Source organism: Octopus sinensis, linkage group LG2 (assembly GCF_006345805.1).
Source record: "Octopus sinensis linkage group LG2, ASM634580v1, whole genome shotgun sequence".
In the NCBI taxonomy this organism is placed as follows: domain Eukaryota; kingdom Metazoa; phylum Mollusca; class Cephalopoda; order Octopoda; family Octopodidae; genus Octopus; species Octopus sinensis.
Window position 1 is genome coordinate 92,381,342 of NC_042998.1, and position 23,430 is coordinate 92,404,771.

The following is a 23,430-nucleotide window of genomic DNA, read 5'->3' on the forward strand; positions in this document are numbered from 1 at the left end:
TCATCATCATCATTATTATTATTATTAGTATTGTTATTATCATCATTATTAATATTCCCTGCATTTATGCAACTTAAAGCTATTATATATGATCTCGCTAAAAATCTCTCTCAACTGTTTTTTTTTTATTTGATAAGAATACTGCAAATTGCCTGAGTCTAAATATAAACATTTACATTTTACCACAATAAAAAATGATTACCATATACTAGACCAAGTGTTCAGTTATTTTTCAAACTATTGTAATCCATAAACCTTCAATAATATTCATCATCATCAAAATAAGCTAGAGTATATTTTTAATTAACAACTGTATGTTATTTATGGAAATAAATAAGCATAAACCCTTTCTTTTTGTTGTTGTTACACAAATTAAGTTGCTGACACACTTATAAATAGTAGCTGAGCAACTTAAGTTCAAAGTGTAAGTTAATAAATAATTCATTTAAGGTTTGAGAACTGAGATGCCCTTTAGCCAGGGGCAAAGTATAGCTATGATTGTGAGGATCGGTTATAATGCAAAGTGTTTATTAACATAGTATTTTTTCCCCTAATGAGAATGGAAGTTAGTATACTAAAGAGAAATTAAGGCTATATGATACAGTTTTAAATAAGGTGTATCAACAAATGACTTTCAAAGTTCCAAGCTAGTTTATCTTCATATCCAAGAGTTCATTGCAACATATGTTTGAACTCACCTTCCCATTTGATCTTTCCTGGAAGAATTACATTTTTAATATTACTAAAATTTTGACATCAAATAATCAATAAATATTTTAACTAAGTAACTACTAGCATTTTGTAAAATATCAAAGGTAAGAAAGAATTTTTGGTTTGTTTTACTTTTTTTTTGTAACAAAGAATAAGCTAATGTTTATCAGGAGAATTTCATCAGTTATATTTGGATTTAGTACAATCTGGATTTATTAACTGATATCTAAACATATATAAATTATTAATTCTTGGAAAAACATTTAAAGAATGCTGTTTAGCTCCAGAGTCATGACACAAAAATGTGAGAGAGAAGGTTTCCTCTAGTTAAGATCAACATTTCATCAACCTTTGAGGATTATGGGTACTACCCATCTTTTCTGACCAACTAATAATAACATATAAAATGACATTTTCTTTTTACAATGAAACTGGATGAGGTGCTAGAAGGAGCTGATAAATTACCTCTTATTTAAAAAAAAAGGACACATTAGTCAATGAAATCCCTGACGTACAGAAAGACTGAATCATCATACATGGAATATGTTAGAAGAGAGACTGATCAATGGAGCTGAAAAAGAAACCCCACAACATCTTGTTGGGAATTCAGGTTTTAGAATAAGAGTTATCAAGTTGCAATCTAACTAATACATCTTCCATTCAATAATAACATAAAAAGAAAAAGAAAAAAAAACTAAATCAGCTACTGCAGCTGTGGCAATATTGCTATTAAAGAACTGTATAAATATAAGAGATTTAAAAAGTAAGACAGCACTGTAGATTTTAAAAGGAAAATATCATCAGGGCATTATTTAAGTTGTATTAACACATTTATATAACCAGGCTTCCTAGAAATGCAATTGTAATTTCCATTGCTATTTCCAGTTACTATTCTGTTCACATGTACAAACTAAGATAATTTTCAAAGCCTCATGACTCAATAGCCAGGCACTGCAAATATAGATGCCTTCAGAATTCTTTTATAGATAAATACTTTTCCTAACAGGATAGTGTTAACAAGTTGCCCATAAAACATGTTAGTGCTAATAAGTTACTTGAAAAGCAGGTAAGAGTTAGCAGCAGGAATGGCATCTAACAATAAAATGCTACCTCAAATAAGTCCCCATCCAATCCAGACTAATATGGAAAAACAGACATTAAACAAACAAATGAAGTCAACATTTTAACATGTTAGTACAGCAGTTATGAAGAATTGTTACTGTATATGTTACAGAGATAAGGATCTTAGACCATAACCTGCTTTTATATGAAATGTAAACTTAGCAATTAAGTAATTTTACTCCCTTAGAAAATTATTTATTTTGTTAGCATAAATGAAATTCTTAGAAGAATTTCAACCTTGTTAGTTACAGTTTAAATTTCTAAATATTCAGTGGGTGTCTGGTATAACTATATTCAACTACAAGTTGTAAGATCATGGGGCTCAAACACTGACTTCCATCAGATATAACCTTGAAAAGAATATAACATAACTGCAAATAGTTGAGTTCATAAGATTAATTAGGAAATACAACTAATAATCTTTTCCCTGTCAATTTCAGCAGTAAATAATGAAATGCACCAAACTTTCAACTAAATTAGAATTTAAAATGAATGCAGAACTCTATATATGCTAAATGAAAGATAATAACGTAAGGCTCAAAATATTTTTTCCTAATTAACCAAAATGAAAAATGGAAATTTGACATTTAGTTGTTTTTCGATCCTAAGATTAAAAGTTGATTATTCATATTAAAAAAACAAAACCAAAAAATTATTTATTTATTTTCCCCTTCACTTAGTCATGTGAATTATGGAAAAATATGGATATATAGTATAAATGACAGATACTGTATACATTAATACAGTTAAATTAAATTTTTTTTTTGAGAACTAATGTGGAATTTAACAAGTAATATGTAATATGTATAGTTTGAAATTAAAAGTTTTGGCCAGCTGAAACAGCTAATAAGAAACAGAACCCAAAAGTGAGTCTCTGGATGTTCAGTTTTTCAGTTTTATTTTGTGTAAGTCATAGGAATGAAACAATTGGTTGTAACTGTTTGGATGCTAACAATTTGGCACAACTGACAGGAGATTTAACCTGTTTTGGTGGCAGGGTATGTTTGGCACTGGAGGCAAACACAAACACTCACATATGCATGCACATACAGAAATAGATAGATAGATAGATAGATAGAAAGAAAGAGAGGGAGTAGAGAAAGAGACATTGTACATACATATAAACATCAGTAGATGCTCACATAAAAAACAGGAGTAGAGAGAGAGAGAGAGCAAGAGAAAGAGACATTGTACATACATATAAACATCAGTAGATGCTTACACAAAAAGCAGGAGAGTGTGAGGAGAAAGAGAAGGAGAGGAAGAGACAGTGTACATACATATAAACATCAGTAGATGTTCACACAAAAAATAGAAGAGTGAGAGAAAGAGAGAGAGAGATTAAAACATCTGATGTCAAATCAATCAGTGTAGAATCATTGATGCCAAATAAGCAGCACCTAAATGACTGTACCAAAATATCTCATAGCCATATGATATTTGTGCTTACACCCACACAATTTCAAACTATGGATATGTATCAATAGTTATTTAACCCTTTAACATTCAAACCAGTCATATTCAGCCAAAATAGTCAACTTGTTTTATGGTCAAACTATGGTGAGGCTAGCTTTTCACACCTACTCTATTAAGTCTTTCCAAAAAATAAACACCCCCAACCATTGAAGTCTCACAACTACAAGATGATGCATAATGAATTCAAAACAATATTAACAAGAGCACTGAGAGAGCGCAAACCTCCTCTCAACGGTTAGCCAGAGATCATCATCATCATCGTTTAACGTCTGCTTTCCATGCTAGCATGGGTTGGATGATTTGACTGAGGACTGTCGAACCAGATGGCTGCACCAGGCTCCAATCTGATCTGGCAGAATTTCTACAGCTGGATGCCCTTCCTAATGCCAACGACTCCGAGAGTGTAGTGGGTGCTTTTACGTGCCACTGGCACGAGGGCCAATCAGGCAGTATTGGCAATGGCCACGCTCAAATAGTGTTTTTTACGTGCCACCTGCACAGGAGCGAGTCCAGTGACACTGGACCTCGCTTGAATGTTTTTTCACTTGCCAGTAAGGTGATGCTGGTAATGATCACACTCAAATGGTGCTTTTTACGTGCCACTGGTATGGAAGCCAGTTTGCTGATCTGGCAATGGATCATGCTCGGATGGTGCTCTTAGCGCTCCACTAGCACGGATGCCAGTCATCGAATTTGATTTCAATTTCAATTTCACTTGCCTCAACAGGTCTTTGCAAGCAGAGTTTAGTGTCCAATGAAGGGAAGGTATGCATAAGTAGGCTGGTTACACCCCTGGCATAGGCCACGAAGTTACTGTCTCACTTGGCTTGCCAAGTCTTCTCAAGCACAGCATATTTCCAAAGGTCTCGGTCACTAGTCTTTGCCTCGGTGAGGCCTAATGTTCGAAGGTCATGCTTCACCACTTCATCCCAGGTCTTCTTGGGTATACCTCTTCCACAGGTTCCCTCAACCGCTAGGATGTGACACTTTTTCACACAGCTATTCTCATCCATTCTTGCCACCTGACCATACCAGCACAGTCGTCTCTCTTGCATACCACATCTGAAGCTTCTTAGGTCCAACTTTTCTCTCAAGGTACTTACACTCTGTCGAGATTTTTAAAATGAGAGAATCTGAAATAAACTCAACTGCTCTCACAAAAGTTCCATGTCACAGGACTGAACATTAGGAAGGACATGCAGTCATAGAAACAATGTAAAATCAGAGTGGAATTTGGTGCAGCCCCTCAGCTTACCAGCTCTGATCAAACCATCTAACCCATGCCAGTATGGACAATAGATGTTAAATGATGGTGAGGTATGCATATATATGTATGTATATATATATATGTGTGTGTGTGTGTGTTTGTGTGTGTGTGAGTGTGTGTGTGTATGTATGAGTGTGTGCATATATATATATATATGTATGTGTGTGCATATATATACATATATATATGTACATGTATGTATGTATGTATATATAGATATATATATATATGCATGTGTGTGTGTATATATATACGCGTGTGTGTATATATATATGCATGTATCTGTGTATGTATATATATATATATATAATAAACATTTATATCATGTGATTGACCAGACTATTGAAAGGCTAGTCCATTGCAGTGTTACCCATATACAGCTGAGTGGACTGGACTGCCATGAAATGAAGTGTTTTGTTCAAGAACACAACATGCTGGTCAGTCTGGGAACTGAACCCATTATCAAGTAATCATGAGTGCAACACACTAACCACTAGGCCATGCACCTTCACAATATACTTTTATGTATATACACAAAGGAACATACATATACACATATTTACATGCTCAAAACATATATGCATATATATATGCGTGTGTGTGTATATATATATATATATATATATATATATATAATATATATATATATATATATAGAGAGAGAGAGAGAGAGAGAGAGAGAGAGACAGATAGATGGAAGGAACCTGTGGAAGAGGTAGGACATATGATGAGGTGGTGAAGCATGACCTTCAAACACTGGGCCTCACAGAGGCAATGACTAGAGACTGAGACTTTTGGAGATATGCTGTGATTCAGAAGATCTGGCAACTAAAGTGCAAACGCAGCCATGGCCGATGCCAGTATTGCATGTCCAGCTCATTTAAGAGTACACTTGATGTATTGGGCAATATGATACGCTTGAGAAGACCTGTTGAGTTAAGTAAAATCGTAGCTGTGGCCAGTGCCCCCTGACATGTTGGTGACATGTAAAAAGCACCATCCGAATGTAACTGATGTCAGTAACCCCTGACTGGTTCCCATGCTGGTGGCATGTAAAAGGCATTATCCAAACATGACTGATGCCAGGCTTGCCTGACTGGCTTCTGTGCTGGGTGCACGTAAAAAGCACTCACTACACTCTTAGTGTGGTTGGTGTTAGGAAGGGCATCCAGCTGTAGAAACATTGCCAAATCAGATTGGAGCCGGTGCAGTTGCTGGCTCTCCAAACCTCAGTCAAACTGTCCAACCCATACCAGCACGGAAAACAGACATTAAACGATGATGATGATGAGATAGATAGATAGCTCCTTCCCTCTGCTCCCTCACTCCCCTTCTCTCTCCCCCTCTCCCTCTTTCCTCCTTCCTCCCCCCTCCTCTTCTTCCCCTCCCCTTCTCTTTCCCCCTCTTCTTCTCCTCCCCCCCTTCTCCTCACTACACCACACGATGTTACACATCACATCATATATGATGTGCCATACTAATACATACACCAATTAATACATACTAATACGTACTAATACATACTAATACATACTAATACATACACCAACCCTATACATACACACGTCCAGACCCCGCATACGCACTTATACTCTCTCATACACACACACACACACACACTTATACATACTAATATGTACTAATACATACTAATACATACTAATACATACACCAACCCCATACATACGCACGTCCAGACCAATCCTACGCACTAATACTCTCTCATACACACACACACCCTTATACATACTAATACATACACCAACCCTATACATACACACGTCCAGACCCCTCCTACGCACTATTAGCTGGTCCTTCAACCCTTTTATCAACCCTATTATCTCCCCTTATTTCGCTCTCGCGTCTCATGTTTGATCTTTGACCTCTGGCCGAAATCAGATCGCCATGTTGATTTGTTAGCTACTGCACGCATTTTTTTTCTCTCCTTCTTTCTGTGTTTTTTTGTCTCTCTGTGTATCTTTCTGTTGAAGAGTGTAGGCTCGAAACGTTAAAGACTTGTTTTATTTATATTTCCTGAGCGCCATACTAATACAATTGTTCGTTTGTTTTCCACCTGCCTTCGTCTTTTGTCTATTTTCATAAAGCTTCCCGTTAAGTATATAACTAGATAGATATATAAATATATATAGATATACGCACATGCATGCACAAACAGTGAGAGGGAGAGAGGTGGGTGAGAAATATTCCACTATAATTACATTAATTTTTGGATAAATAGCTGTCATTAACCCTAATTACCTGCTGTTATTTTTTCTTGCCATTTACTTATAAACAGACATCATCTCATGTAATTAACAAAAAAAGGAACAAACAAAAAGTAAAGAAAAATAGAAATTACAAAAACATTTCAGTTGAAGATTAGGTAATATTTTGTTACTGACCAACAGAAATAATGACCATTCCCGCAGTCAACAGCTCGAGAAGTATCTTCTGGTATTTTAACGGTAGACAGTAACGAATTAGATCCTGTGTTATTTTCAATTTCTGGTAGGTGAACTGCTCTAGCACAACCTGGGTAAGGGCACCACTTCATAGAAGGATTGCTATCAACAAAAGCCTATGACAGAGAAAGAAAATTGTTTTAGAAATAGTTCTTGAAATAACAACAACAACAACAACAACAACAACAACAACAACAACAACAACAACAACAACAACAACAACAACAACAACAACAACAACAACAACAACAACAACAACAACAACAACAACAACAACAACAACAACAACAACAACAATAAGTAAATAAATAAAAAATAAATAATATTCATCACAATAACTGATATGAAATAAAACAACAATCAATTATTCTGTTTAGTATTTATTTCACTTTGAAATATGCATATCACGTCAGTAATAATAATGATAATCCTTTCTACTAAAGGCACAAGGCCTGAAATTTGGTGCGAGGGGACCAGTCAATAACATTGACACCAATACTCCACTGGTACTTAATTTATCAACCCCAAAAGGATGAAAGGCAAAGTTGACCTCAGTGGAAACCGGAACGTAAGGACAGGCAAAATGCCACTAAGCATTTTGCCTGGCGTGCTAACGCTTCTGCCTGCACACATGCTATGTAAAACACTTTCAATACAGTAAAAATAAGAGCACCACAACAAACCACAGCACATACCCAAGGCACATAACTGTGCTCAGCAGTGCAGTGAAAACACGTGATTAAAAATAAGGCTATTGAAAAATAATAATAATAATAATGATGATAATTCTTCTTCATCATCATAATCATTTAATACCTGCTTTCCCATGCATGGTTCAGACAGAATTTGTTGAGGCAGATTTTCCACAGATGGAGATTCTTCCTATCTCTGACCCTTACCTGATTCCAGGCAAGATAATATTTCCTCATGGTCAGACACATTTTCAGCAGAAGAGTAGGAATGAACATCACTTGTATGATGTTCACTTACACCTGTCACAAGAAGTTAAGACAAAGGTACACTTGCAAAAACACACACACACACACACCACACACACATCATCATCATTTAATATCCATTTTCCATGCTGGCATGGGTTGGATGGTTTGGCAGGAGCTGGTAAGGCAGGGGTCTGTACCAGCATCCACTATATGTTTTGGCATGGTTTCTATGACAGGATACCCTTCCTAATGCCAACCACTTTACAGAGAGTACTGGGTGATTTTTATGTGGCACCATCATCAGTGCATTGCATGTGGAACCCTTACCAGTGTTTTTTACATGGCACCTGCACCAGTACTTTCTATTTGGCACCATCCATCACTGATGCTATTTACATGTCACCAGCACTGACAGAGTCACCAAATAACTTACAAGGCAAAATCCATTTTAGCTGAAAAGGGAGTTGTAGTGAGGGGGTGAGGTGGCTTTGTGCCACACACACACACACATATTAATGCGGTACATGAAAAGTGCACCCACCGCACTCTTGAAGTGGTTGGTGTTAGGAAGGGCATCCAGCTGTAGAAACCTTTCCAGATCAGATAGGAGCCTGGTGCAGCCTATCGACTTGCCAGTCTTCAGTCAAACCGTCCAACCCATGCCAGCATGGAAAATTAACAGCAAATGATGATGATAATGATATACATAAATTAAAATATAATTAGCTTCCTAAATTTATTGTTCATCCCATTTCTCTCCATACATATCATGACATACATTTGAGATCCAGCTTTTTATTTAGGTACATCTTAAAACCTTTTTGGTCAATTCTATTTTAAGTCACTTGAGCAGTTTATTACTTTTTCAGGTATGTAGGATGAAGAACCTTAGTGTTCCTTAAGGGTAATTCTTTCTCAAGCCAACAGGTCCATTAAGCTGGAGCTTTTTCCAATTTACATGGTGTTTAAGTAACTGAGTTTATATGAATACCCTACTGAACATGATGCCACTGTCCCTCATTTTCAGCTGACAGAACTAAAACATCATGAAATGAAATGTCTTGCTCAAGAACAAGAGGCACCACCTGGTCCAAGAAATGAACCTGTGACTTTATGGTTGTTAGCCTAACACTCTAACTATCAGGTCATACTATACTAAAAGTTAAAAACATATGAACTAAACCAACAGACAATTGTGTTGCATTGCTGATGAATGTATATTGAGGGAATGGAGTTCACTCTTTGGTTCTAACAGCAATGTCAGTATGCTGAAGGGAAGAAAGAAAAGTTCTTTGTCTAATGAAAATTGATGGGTGTCCCTTAATGTATAGTGAGAAATGATTTGATTGGATGATGGGGTGGGCAGTACTGAAAAGCTACAGTATGAATAGCTGTAGCTATAACAACTACAGTGGAAACCTCAAACTATATGAAGGATCTATCTTCCTTCCTGACAAGATAAATTTCTAAACCATTTCTTCTATATATTATTTCAAGATGAAAAAAAAAACAGTTGTTAAACTTAAGATATAACTGTCATCATGAACTGAAATGCACTAAGGATTCTCCACCTATATGGTAACAAGTGCATTAAGTTTATTTTCTTTTAAAGAGTGAATCAGTGAATCAGTTCTTGGTGCATATCAATAAGGAGAAATAATGAAAAGATGGGTAAAAATTTGAGACATTTTAACACTGAAGCATGGTAACTGTTTAACTATTAAAAATGTAGAAAGTTTCCCAGATAGAGACTTTTATACTGAATAAAGTAAAGTTGAATTTTATTGCAAAGTATGGTGCTACATAATTGCTTCAAACATGTTACATGAGAAAAATCGTTTTGAATATGCTAACGTTATATATAGATAAATTACTTCACCCTTTCATAAATGAGAATTAACTCAGTGCGGCTCACAAAGAAATAGCTGAAAATAGAATCACCTTTCTAGCAGTTATAACTTTATGGAATTTTTCCTTAACTGAAGACTGTAGATCACAGAGTTTGTTCTTAACTGTTAGACCTCACATACCATAGATTTAATTCATATATAAAGTTATTCTTTATAGGTTTAAAGATCATTGTTCATTCAATTAATGCATGTTTTTCTACGTTAGCATGGGTTTGGATAAAGAACTATTTGAGGTAGGATTCCACAGCTAGATGCTCTGTATGTCGCCAACACATATCTATTCTACAAGTAAGGCATTTTTTTTTATTCCACAGGCCTTTAAATGCCAACAAGTGATGTCAACATTAACATCACTTCACTCAAACAGTGACAAATCATCATCATCATCGTTTAACATCCGCTTTCCATGCTAGCATGGGTTGGACGATTTGGCTGAGGACTGGTGAACCAGATGGCTGCACCAGGCTCCAATCTTGATCTGGCAGAGTTTCTACAAGATTGGAGCCTGGTGCAGCCATCTGGTTCGCCAGTCCTCAGTCAAATCGTCCAACCCATGCTAGCATGGAAAGCGGATGTTAAACGATGACGATGATGATGATTTGTCACTGTTTGAGTGAAGTGATGTTAATTTTGACATCACTTGTTGGCATTTAAAAGCCTGTGGAATAAAAAGAAAATATTGAATATTAACATTCGCATACAGATTTTGTTTGTTTGTATATATGCATGCATGCATGTGTGTATATGTGCAGTATTTGGAATCAGTGCATGTGCAGATTTGTATGTATTCTCATGCATATAGTTGCATGTCTAGATATGTGAATATATTTAAATGATAAACTTCTGGAAAGTTTTATAGATTTTTACAGTTCCATTGATGGCTGTGATCTGTAGTCTCTGAATCAGTTTTCCCCTTTCTGCTTTTGAGAAACCTAATTTCTCAAGATTGATACTTAGGTGGTGTGTTACATATCCCAGTGTCTCAGTAGCTAAATGTATAAATCTGAACTTGTAATCTGGGTAGAGTAACTGTAGATTTCTCAATAGTTTAGCATAGGTATTTCCTTTTTCACTGATCTTTAGCTTTATGTTAACATCTGCTGGGTAGCTGATTTCTACAACTGTACACAGTTTCTCTTCTTTGTCCCAAAACACTATGTCAGCTCTATTATGTTTACATTTTATTGAGGTTTTCATTGGAATATTCCACCAGTACTTATTATGAATGGCTATGGCTTCTACCATACTGCAGGTTCTTATTTCTTTGGCCTCAGGGTTGTCCTTTTAACAGATGTCATTATACAGTGTTTTAGCCACAATATCATGTCTCATCAGTAGATAATACTGTGATGACACTGTATGTACTGGGCTTTGCAAAAGTTCTGTTACATTGGTTTTGATCTTTCAAGAGGTTAACGACTGCGATAGAAAGAGTGCTATCAAACATACTTAACATTCTATTTTTCCAGCATGTGTCATTAAAATGTCTTTTCTATTGTGAGAAGGTGTATTGAGATGGAAGCAAAAAGAATCAAGATCCCTGCTCTCCTGCACATGAGCTACAACAAGTCAGCCAGATGACTGTTCACAGAGTCACAGAGATGCTTAAGAACAGTAAAGACCTCAAAGATTGACCTCAATAAGGCAGACCTCAAGTTGTCAAACATTTGGCTGAGAGAAAGGCCTTTGAAAGTGATCCAAAACTCAAAATGACTGTGCTCATGAAGAACAACATCTCAGTGGTTACAGTGTCCAGGGCCATCAAGCAAGAGGGCAGTAAGAGCTTGAGGTGAATGGAAAGGCCTCTGCTCACTGACCGTGTGTGAGAACAATGTCGGGAGCACTGTTGTTGCCTTCTCAATGACTTCGAGTGTCACAACAATCGAATTGTCATTTTTTCTGATGGAAAAGCCTTCAGGTTCAATCCAATTGTCAACAAGAACAACTGAATGGTCAGCTTTGGCCAGGATCTCTCCAAGATCTGCTACGTGTCAACGACCAAGCATCTGGCCTCCATGATGATGCTTCAAATGGGGAGAAAATGCCGCTAGTGTGGTTTGCAACTGGTTACAGGCTCACTGTGGCCAACTACAGGGATATCTTGGCCACAAAAGCCCTGCTCTGGGTGAGAAAGATCACAAAGAAGACAGACTATGTGTTTCAGCAGGACAGTACCCTGGCACACACGACCAAGGCCATGCAAGAGTGGTTGGGGTCAGACATGAACTTCTGCTCGAAGAACTTTTGGCTGCTGCTGTTGCCCGACCATAACTCTTTCAACTACAGTGTGTGGGTACATGTCGAGGGTAAGGCCTGCAAGATCCGCACTGTAACATAAATGAACTGAAGTCCTCCACCAACTGCATGTGGGCCAGCATGAGGAAGGACTGCATCCACAATGTGTGTGTGTGCCACCTTCAGATCTTGCCTGGAGCATGTGCTTGCTGCCAAGAGTGGTCACATTGATTAATATTAATATTTAAACATATAATTGTATATTAAAACAATAGAGATGTGTCTAACTGCATCAAAGCTATCATTGTGTCCTTTGTTGAGAGCATCATGACGAGTGTAACAGGACTTTCGCAAAGCCTGGTATGTATGTACATACACACAGATGATGAGGTCCCTGCAATTTCTGTTGAGCAAATTCCCTCAAATTCTGTTTGTTGGCCTTGGGCAATAGTGGAAAATGCTGCAGAGGGACTGAACCTAAAATCACTTGCTTCCAAAACAAACTTCTTAACCATAAACTTAACCATACACCCATGCCTGTACCTTAATATATAGTAAAGATTTTTTTTTTGGCTATTCTATAAGCTTCTTGAATTTCAAGGGATGTCAATATGGTCAGAACAGTAACAAAAAAAAAATACTATATTGTAACTCAGAGTTGTTAGATAAGTTTTAAAATGTGAGTTTGCTTTGCTTTTAAGTTTTGAATTGCTTGCAGGAATGAGAATGAATCTGAAAATATAACTGTCCTTTAGTTGCAATGATTTTAGCTGTTCAAATTGAGTAATCATTCATGTTCTTTGTTATAAGGCACTCATTGTGTATGTCTTCAAGAAAACTAATGTCATCAGAGATGTTTCATTGACTCCTGAATCTGCAGTGAATATCAGACCAGCCAATCATTAATGATTTCCTAAAGCTTTACTAAAGCAGCTTGTAATTGGTCTGTATTTTCAGGCTCATTCTGTCCTTTCCTAATAAGTTCTTAATAACTTTGGTAGTTTATAATATTTGTATATGACATTGACACATGAGGGTATTATTATTCATGTGGAATCTATATGGAAAGAAAGAAGTCCTTATTTTCAATAACCAAAAATCTCCAAGGACACCAATGAATAACTAAAAAGTCATCTCAACTAACTGTACTAGAAATTGACCTGAAGCTGAGTAAAGCAATTTGCAAATTTTTTACCAGAATATAGTTATAGCTATGTCACCATACATCCCGTAACACTTATCTAAAAATGCTGTAAAAAACTGTACTAAGCTGAAAGAGTACCACCAATCAATCTACTATCAAAACATATTTTGCTTAACGTTGTAGCTATAGGTTCTCAACTCAGTCTGACATTTTCCATTTATGATGTCAGCTTTAAAATCAAACATGTTGACCCACATGAATACATAAACTCACTGTTTATTGTCAGAAAGTAGATGATGGGTTTCTTGTCATCAGAAATCTTAATGAAAGCTGAAGCTCTATGAAATGAACTGGAAGACAACTCTATAGTAAACTTCACTCACTCAATGTCAATGCTATAATAATATGTGTGGTTTTAAATGTGTGTCTCAGATGATGAATTGACAACTTCTGCTTACACCAAGTTTATCCACCATTGCATATACATAAATAACGAAAGTGAAGTTTAGAATAAAATATCTGTCATCAAAACACTCCTCAAGAGAGGTTTCACTAAAAGTTCCACTTCTAATATATTAGCAACTCAAATCTCTTGTATTACATATACTTGCCAATAACTATCTCTCTGACAAACGAATTCATAATACACAATACATATAACTTCAGCCACTACATTTCTCCTAACAATAGTCAACACAATTGCACATGGAAAGATGCGAATACTATACTCACCAACAACAACTGATGGATGAATATCAAAATAACAGTAACTAAGCAACCACAAAAGAAATCATCCTTAACAATAGGATACAATCAGAGTGTAAGGTTTACTTTACCTCAGTCTATACAAAACCAAAGAGCAAGTCTTATATAGAAACTTCAATAAAAGAACAAAGTGCTATATGTCAAAACACCAAAACCATGAATGGATTCAGATATATGCAACAACTCCTGGAATAGTACAACTGAGAAAGTGTTTGAATTTGTATATCACAGTGAAAACACCAAATGTCTACTTGGAAGTTATAAAACTTTCAAAGAACTGCTATTTAGATAAGATATCCAAATTTCTCTCAAGGCTAAACGTGTCTACAAGAAGCAGCTCTGACACTCCATTCATATATACAAAACTATATTCCTGAAATAAACACCAAATATATCTACAAAATAACAAACAATACAGTGTCACCACCAAATCTTTGTTTATTAAAACACTTCAAACAAACTCCAACAAACAAAATTACTAGCAATGACAACTAATAAACATGTTCATAAACAGCATATATAAAATACAACTATATATGATGCTTAGATCTCTTCATATGTATATTCTGGCAAACACACATGTAACAACAAATATGCATAATTACATGCAACACTATACTCAACACCAAATTTATTCCAACTACTATGGTATATTCACACACACACATGGCAGTATTCCAGTGCTCTCAATGGAAAATCCAATCAGTCATTTCTCATACTTATCACCACCTACCAAGATGCATATGTAACAAAACAAACACACCTTTCATTAGTGAAGATCACACTCTGGTGTTCTTTTAGTCCAAACACAAACAGAATAGACTAAATAGAAGGCGGCGAGCTGGCAGATCATTAGCATGTTGGGCAAATGCTTAGCAGTATTTTGCCTGTCACTATGTTCTGAGTTCAAATTCCACCAAGGTCGACTTTCAGGGTCGATAAATAAAGTACTAGTTGAGTACTGGGGGGTCGATGTAATCGACTATCCCCCTTCCCCAAATTTCAGACCTTGTGCCTATAACAGAAAGGATTATTTTTACAAAATATGATTAAATATCACTTTGGTATTAGTAGGTGATGATGCTCAAACCTAAGGGCTTCTCTCCTTAACACTTAGATTAGGAGAATGAACATGAATACTTTCTCTCTCCTCATTACTCTGATGAGGTGTTAGAAAGGATGAGAAACCAAAATTGGTTAAGATACTTTCCTATGATGTATCTATTGACATACACAAACACAAATTAAATGAGTGAAAGTGTAAAGAAAGCCCATCTCATCTACTACAAATCTATATTCACAAACACTCATTTAAAACTTTGCTGTCTATCGTATAGCAGACTCTTACTGCATTAAAATTTGTGCCTGTTATGTCTGACATATGATTTTGACCTGTGAGACATTCAAATATGCACTTATTCAATCATGGAGAACATTGTAAAATAAAGAGTAAGCTGTAAATAAACGAAGTGTGCAACTCAGTTTATATTCCAATATTAACTATTTCCACATCACTTACAACAATAGTGACCTTGTGAAAAGTATGAACATTACAGCTTCGAGGATAATGAGATTACTCATTAACCCTTTTGTAACCATACATAGAAAATATACTGCATTTCTATCAATTCATTTTGAAAGACTGAAGAATTTAGTAAAATATCTGTCATTAAGCTGGCGTTTAGAATATATAGAATATAAATTGACATAAAATTTTGATGAACAGTTTTAATTTAGATCATATTTAAAAAGAAGCTTGTATTATAGAACCAAGAGTGATCACTGGTAGGTTGGTATCAAAAGAGTTAGAACATCATTTTACTGTGATATGTTAAACATTTGACTATATTTTGTAATTGTGCAATGAATAGTCAGTCAGTTACTATTCACTAATTCTTTTCTATATTCAAACATGCAATAATATAATTTGATAAGATTATTAATGGCGAGTTTATGCTTAAAGCAGTTTCAAGCCACAAAATTTAGTACTTTCTTTGCATGTTACTATTTGAATTACATTTTCCCCTCTATCATTAATTTAGCCTGTAATTAAATTAGTCATTAGTTCAAAATTTACAATAATTACAACACAAAATATTCAAGATGAAAATAGAACATAATAGAAAAAAAACTACATTAGTTCCAGTTGTAAATGAAACTGTTTTACAAGCAAAAAAAATTATGTACATAAAATCATAATTATAAAAAAAACAAACTAAATGATATTTCTTAGTAAGGTTGTGATGAGAAAAACTTACTTTTATATCAAATTGTAAATAGCGTCTGGCCATGGGTCTTGACACAACGTTTTCTATCACATCAACAGGTACAAGTCGACTGCAGTCATAACCAGGGCATGTAATATGATGAGCATCACCTTCTTGAATTTTTAAATTGAGATATCTAAAATAATAAACATAGAAACATCTTATTCAATGCTAAAAAAAAAAAATGTTTTTTTTCATTTTAGGAAATGATTAAAAATTTTTTTTATAAATAGTGACATAGAATATGCACCTACAACCTTGGAAGGGATATGTGAAAAATTGGTTCTTTTTCACAATATTAAATCCATAAAAATTCTATTCCACTTCAAATAGTAATTTTCAATAGTTTTAAGCTTTTACAGTGACAATATCTCTTTTAGTGTTACATTATCATCATTTTTGTTTTAACATCCACTTTTCCATGCTTGCATGGATCATACAGAATTTGCTGGGGCATATTTTTCTTTGGCCAGAAGCATTTCCTGTTGTCAACCTTTACTTGGTTCCAAGCAAAGGTAATATTTCTCCATAGTTGGACATGTTAGTTATATTAATCTCTAAGAAGGAATTTCAGGTTCTTCACACACATACACACAATGTACATACACATGCATACATGTACACAAACAATATACGTACACACACACACACAGACCCCCACTACCACCACCACACTGTATAAGCAAAAATTGATAGAGAGAATTTCAAATACAGAGTGGCCCAAAAGTAGGTTTACAGTTATTCAACTATCTCTTTTGCATTCATATATTAACAGTTTAGATCTTAATTATAAAAAAATGTGAAACCATTATTCTATGCTAATCTAGTTAATTTTGTCAAGCTCCATTTTCAGTTTGAAAGATAGAAATTTAAATGAAATAAAATGTTTTAAAAGAAATTTAAGGTGCCTACATGATAACTGTAAACCCAGTTTTGGGCCACCCTGTATAAATAAATAAAAAGCTTGAAAGTAACTTTACTTACTGTTCCCAACAAGAACGACAAAATCGGTGCTCACAAGGCATATGAACTGGTTCTTCTGACATCATAAATGTACAGGTACATATATCACACTGGAAAGCAAGAGATTGTATCATTTATAAAAACTGCCATAAACTACACAATTTTACTCATTTATACATGTGTGCACATATATATAAATGGTGAGATCTTTTGAAGATTTTTACAATTTGTTGTATCTTGTTTATTCTTAATTCTATTTTAGAATTTGGTGGCTCTTATTTATTCTTGGCTTGATACCTACACACACTTTCCAAATTGAATGTCATTTAATATGAGTCGATGTTGATATAAAAAGTGAGCTAAGAGAACTATACTGGCCAGAAATTTTTGTTTTCTAACTGTAATAATTGAAAAAGCCATGTTCTGCAGATGAGGTTTTTACATAAACTGAGACATGTTTGTAGTTGTCACCTTGTCTACTAATAAGGTTCAGCCCTATCCATCTGTTTAAACATAAAAATTTAATTTCCAATAAAATTAATTCTTCATTTTTTAAAAATATCTCTTTTCTTTGGTGGCATGTATACTCTACCTGTTTTGTGTTCAAGCTGACCTGATCTGGCCTATCACACCTACACTAAGGTCACTTTAAAAATAAACAACTGCACCACTGACCTCTTGAAAAAGTGTGATAATGCATGATTAATTCAAAACAATGTGAATAGATAAGCACTAGATTTGATAGAGTAATCAGAATGCTAAAAGGTTAATAATTATTGATAGGTTTTGTTTCCTTTCTTCAACTAAGAGACAAATTTCAATTCATTGAGAATATTTTGCATCATTTGGTATGTCAGCACCTACCACAGTGTTGATACAGCTTCATTTTGCATAATTTGATAAGGGCTTTATCATTTCATTCCAAATTCCTTATAGAAATACTCATACATTTCTGAGTTATATTTAAATCTTATCTATTTTCATTCAAGTATCAAATGTGTGTGAAAATAGACTTCAAATTCTGAATCATAAATCTAAAGATCTGACTAAAAATTTGCTGCCAAATAACATAATTACTATGTCAAATTATATAATATGAGCAGGTATGAAATATAATAGAATTCAACATGAAAGAGTTAACTAAATGTTTCTTACAGGTCACAGAATATCAATAGATGCTAAAAGATCATAATTTTCTTTAGTTTTTTCTTCTTTTTATTATAAAAGTACACATTCATGTTTGGTACATATCTATTAGATTTCAATAGTTTCATAAACATTTTTCAAAACTATCAGTTCATATTCAATTAATATCTAAAGTTGAATGATAAAACACTTCACTTTTAAAATCAATATTAACTGTACATATTCCATTTTTTTCTTAAATTCATAACACTATTTCCCATTTTGATTAATTTACAAATAGATTATATTTTTGCTGATTAGGTTTCCCAACATTCTCAAAATCCATGTCTTCTTTTCAGGCACCTTACTTTATATACAAGTACTGAATAAAAGTTTTTAAAATCATAGTTAAACCACTTATTTTATATTTCATTAAAACTGGGTTTTTTCATCTCCTTTCAAGATGTAATTTAGTAGTTTTACAGTTTTTGTTATTGAATGCTAACCAATTATCATAACATTTTCTTCACAAGATGAAAACTGGGAATACTACCAGAATCATATATACAAAAGCAAACACTGTTCATAAGTGGAGTATGAATAGAGTTAATTATTCTCTGAACTAATCACTTTTATACATGAAGTATTCAAAACCAGTGACAGTCAAATGAATAAGAAAGTAAAAAATTGCAACTACAAGGTACTCAACAAGTTTACTTTCTGTTCTCTCGTTTTTTTCCACTCCTTGAAGCAACAACATTAAAATGAAGAATTACAATCTAAAAATATTTTGTGTATTTTACTTTTGAATAGGAAAAAGGGTTTAAATCTAATTTCAAATAAATACTATTGAAATTTAGGTGCAAATCAAAGTGAGCTCTCTCTATATGATAAACATACTGAATATTATTTCACCAAATTTTAAGGAAAGTAATGAGCTAAATCAATATTATGCATAGTATAGTATTATCGATACAACCCTAGAATATTAAATATCAATACTACACTGTAGATACAAAGAAATACAGTGGCCTTTGAACAAATAGCCTAGCAACATTTTAATGTAGAACACTGCAGCTAGTGAAGGTTCAAAGACTATGAACTGCAATATCAGATTCTTTAAGCAATTATGTAGCAGAACAGGTTGATGGCAACATATACAAATCTATCTAATCTAAACTATCAATTGTTCATGATAGCATTTGTAATTCATTTAGTATTTCTACCTGAAAACATCAATATATATATATCATTAAACTTTCCTAGACAAATAAACTAGTGATGTACTTGTGTGTAAAACACAACACAAAAAGATAAAAAGAGAAGTTTCATCTGCAAATATATGATAGGGAGAAATGTAAAAGGTGAGATCAGAAAAGTAAAAGAAAGATAATATTTTATGAAAAAATACATAATTTAGCCTCTAAGTTCTAGTACTAAATTTTTATAACAGCAGTACCTACTAATATCCATAATCTATCATCAGAAATATTCTTTTCCATGCTTTGAAGCTTTAAAAAGTATTAATAACAGATCTCATGAAATAAATGATACGATAAATAGTTTAGTAATTGTTAATTGTTGGATAAGCAATGTTTATGTAACATACTGAAACATACCACTACAGAAACCGAAAAAAGGATGATATTTAAAAATAAAATATTGAGAAGAGACAGGAGAGAAATTTGTTAAGGAAAAGAAAACAGCAAACCATAGGAATGAAACTATATTCCTTAATAAATAACTGTAAACCTTACAAAGGTTAGTCACTGTTAAGAACGTCATTAACTAAACTTAATACAAAATACATTATTTAAAATGGTCACAGATTTCTACAGTATTTTCAATAATGAATTGTAATTTAACACTCTTGTACAAGAATGGAATCAAACTTTCAACACAATATAAAGCTCGTTGTTCTTTTTAGCAAGCACTTTCATCTCTGTTATTGATAAGATATTAACCCTCGTGATCTCTAATAGTCCAGTAATTGACTTCCATATCACCCTCTCCTCAATTACATTTTCTTTTCCAATGCTTCATTTATATGGTTATTGAATCGTTTTGCCTAGAAACAGGCGACTGTTAATCTTTGAATGTTATCTTCAAGATCAATAAGTCATTAGATCCTATCTAATTTACAAAAGTAGAACTCTGTTATGGGTAACTGCTCTGCACTGTAATTCACTTGAATAAATCAAAACATAACAAATAAACTATTATTTAAGTGGATCAATGAGTTACTTACAAACCACTGGTTGGCAGTGATTTACGATAAAAACAAAGCAAGCTACGGGAATCGGTTTTTAATGATTTTTAACTGTGATTTATAGCTTTTACTTATTAAAAGTATATTAGAGGATAGTGATAATCTAATACAGAATTATTCCAGTTACCCAAAAATTACATTTCAAATACACACACACATATATATAGCAGGGTTCCAAGATGCAAACAGTCCTCTAAATCAGTGGTTATCATCTGTGGTCCATATAAGATTTTTGGGGGTTCACACAAGCAAAACAACAAACTGAAGATCCACAGTAGTATTTTAAGAGTTCCTGAAAACATTCTGCTTTAGAATTATTTACAGTAAGAAACAGTTAGGTTTCTTTCTCAAATGTTTTACATAGTTCAGACTGCACAAGTTAATATGTGAAAAACAAAACAGAAATTTCCAAAGAAGAATATATAAAACTCATTTAAACACACTGAACGGCTATGGAGGTTCACCAGAATAAAATAGTAATCAAAAGGGAAATAATATATTTCTAAATCTCTCAGAGAGATTTATGCAGTATTATTTCTATTTTCAAAAATCAGTGAATGTATTTCACTTGAAATATATTTGTTTCCAAAGGCGGATAGGCATCGACAGCTAGCAAGCTATGCTACTCCGGACTGATGATGAGCAATGACTCTGAAACTAGTCTCTGGATGCTGGTTTTGCAGGGTGGAGGTGCTTGTCTCCACTTTGAAAACATAAGGACACAGGAAATGTGTCAAGTACAACAGGAAACAGTGTTTCCTAGAGCTAAATAACAGTAGCATTCTTCCCTTTCATGGGACTATCACATTAAGTTAACAACATATAATCACTTAATCAAAAGGGGTCTATAGATAAAAAATGCCCTAAATGAACAAATTGAATAATGAATGAATTTTCTAAAGAAAATTAAACTTGCATATTGTGCTGGAATTTGAATAAGAAACTGTGAGTAGGTTTTGCATGTGTATAAATGCTGGGGGAAACAAATTGTAATGTAAACCACTTTTCTGAAGAAAATTATGTTCAATCAGCTAAAATTTGAACAAAAAACCAAGAGTGGTTCACACATACACATATAAGTGGCTGAAAGAGCATGTACAAACAGTTCATTAACATCCATGTATGCATGCCATCTCAAAAATTTTCATGGAAAATAATATTTCTCTTATTTTTCGCTTAAAACACACACACACACACAAATCTACATTTATGTATTTTCTATTGATGGATGGACAAATAAAACATCATTTCAGGTCTTTATGTGGTGTTTGAGTGTAGCCTGGAATGAACTATCCTTATTTATATGTATTTCAATAACTCACATAATGAATAATTTGGTTAATCTCTGGAACAGATTATGTTCATATATAGAGACTGCACTGTGTATGTGAATGTGTATGTATGTGAATATATGTACACACCATGCACACACACACACACACAAATCTACATTTATGTATTTTCTATTGATGGATGGACAAATAAAACATCATTTCAGGTCTTTATGTGGTGTTTGAGTGTAGCCTGGAATGAACTATCCTTATTTATATGTATTTCAATAACTCACATAATGAATAATTTGGTTAATCTCTGGAACAGATTATGTTCATATATAGAGACTGCACTGTGTATGTGAATGTGTATGTATGTGAATATATGTACACACCATGCACACACACACACACACACACACAGTCATGCATATATGAAGGGAAAGAGAAAAGAGAGAAAGAAAAAGATGGAGGGGGGCAGCTTATTTTCAATCTTGGTTTACTTGCTTATTAACAATATTAGGAATGTAAACTTTATTAGATGTAAAACTCAGAAAAATCTTGACAGGTAGCAAACAAACCAATTCTCTAAATAATTTTTATATAGTTACTTAAAGAAAAATAATTGTGTGTGTGTGTGTGCGTGCATGAAGTGGGGTTGAAGAAAGATGTAAAAATTACAGATTTTCTCAGTAAACATTATGCCTTTACTGCCATCTTAATATAAATAAGAATCTACAAACAAACCCAAACACACACACACACCACACACACACAGTCATGCATATATGAAGGGAAAGAGAAAAGAGAGAAAGAAAAAGATGGAGGGGGGCAGCTTATTTTCAATCTTGGTTTACTTGCTTATTAACAATATTAGGAATGTAAACTTTATTAGATGTAAAACTCAGAAAAATCTTGACAGGTAGCAAACAAACCAATTCTCTAAATAATTTTTATATAGTTACTTAAAGAAAAATAATTGTGTGTGTGTGTGTGCGTGCATGAAGTGGGGTTGAAGAAAGATGTAAAAATTACAGATTTTCTCAGTAAACATTATGCCTTTACTGCCATCTTAATATAAATAAGAATCTACAAACAAACCCAAACACACACACACACACACACACACATTGAAAATACTCAGGTTAATAAAAAATCAAATGTTTTAAGATATGAAAAATATTTTACAATAGCGTCTTGCTCTGGTGGTTCGGAAGTGGTTGGACTGTTGAGAGTTTCTGGAAGTATTGGCTGATCACTGTACAGACTTGGTGGAGGAGTTACTCCGCATTTTTCACAGCATGCGAAAGGATCAGTCATCCAAGCTTCTAATAAAGTTTCTCGGGACCATTCTAAAGAGAAAATAAATAAATAAATAAATAAATAATAAGACATGTTACTTAAACCTTTAACATTCAGATTATTGTTTCAATTGTAATGCTTATTTATTCACACTGTTTTGAATTAATGACGCATTATGATGTGATTGTTTCATTTTAAAA

The 23,430-nt window shown here is 33.9% G+C and overlaps 1 protein-coding gene across 6 annotated transcripts in view; it reads right to left on the reverse strand.

The window, feature by feature from the left end:
• LOC115223791 (ankyrin repeat and IBR domain-containing protein 1) overlaps positions 1-23,430 on the reverse strand; it is a 312,949-nt gene that overhangs the window by 61,842 nt on the left and 227,677 nt on the right. For all 6 annotated transcript variants that reach the window (XM_036515478.1, XM_036515472.1, XM_029794458.2 and 3 more), the window contains 4 exons: positions 23,117-23,280; positions 17,285-17,373; positions 16,292-16,436; positions 6,979-7,154 (listed from right to left, as the gene is read on the reverse strand). In XM_036515478.1, coding sequence (XP_036371371.1) covers positions 6,979-7,154; positions 16,292-16,436; positions 17,285-17,373; positions 23,117-23,280 — 574 coding nt within the window. The remainder of the gene's footprint in view (positions 1-6,978; positions 7,155-16,291; positions 16,437-17,284; positions 17,374-23,116; positions 23,281-23,430) is intronic.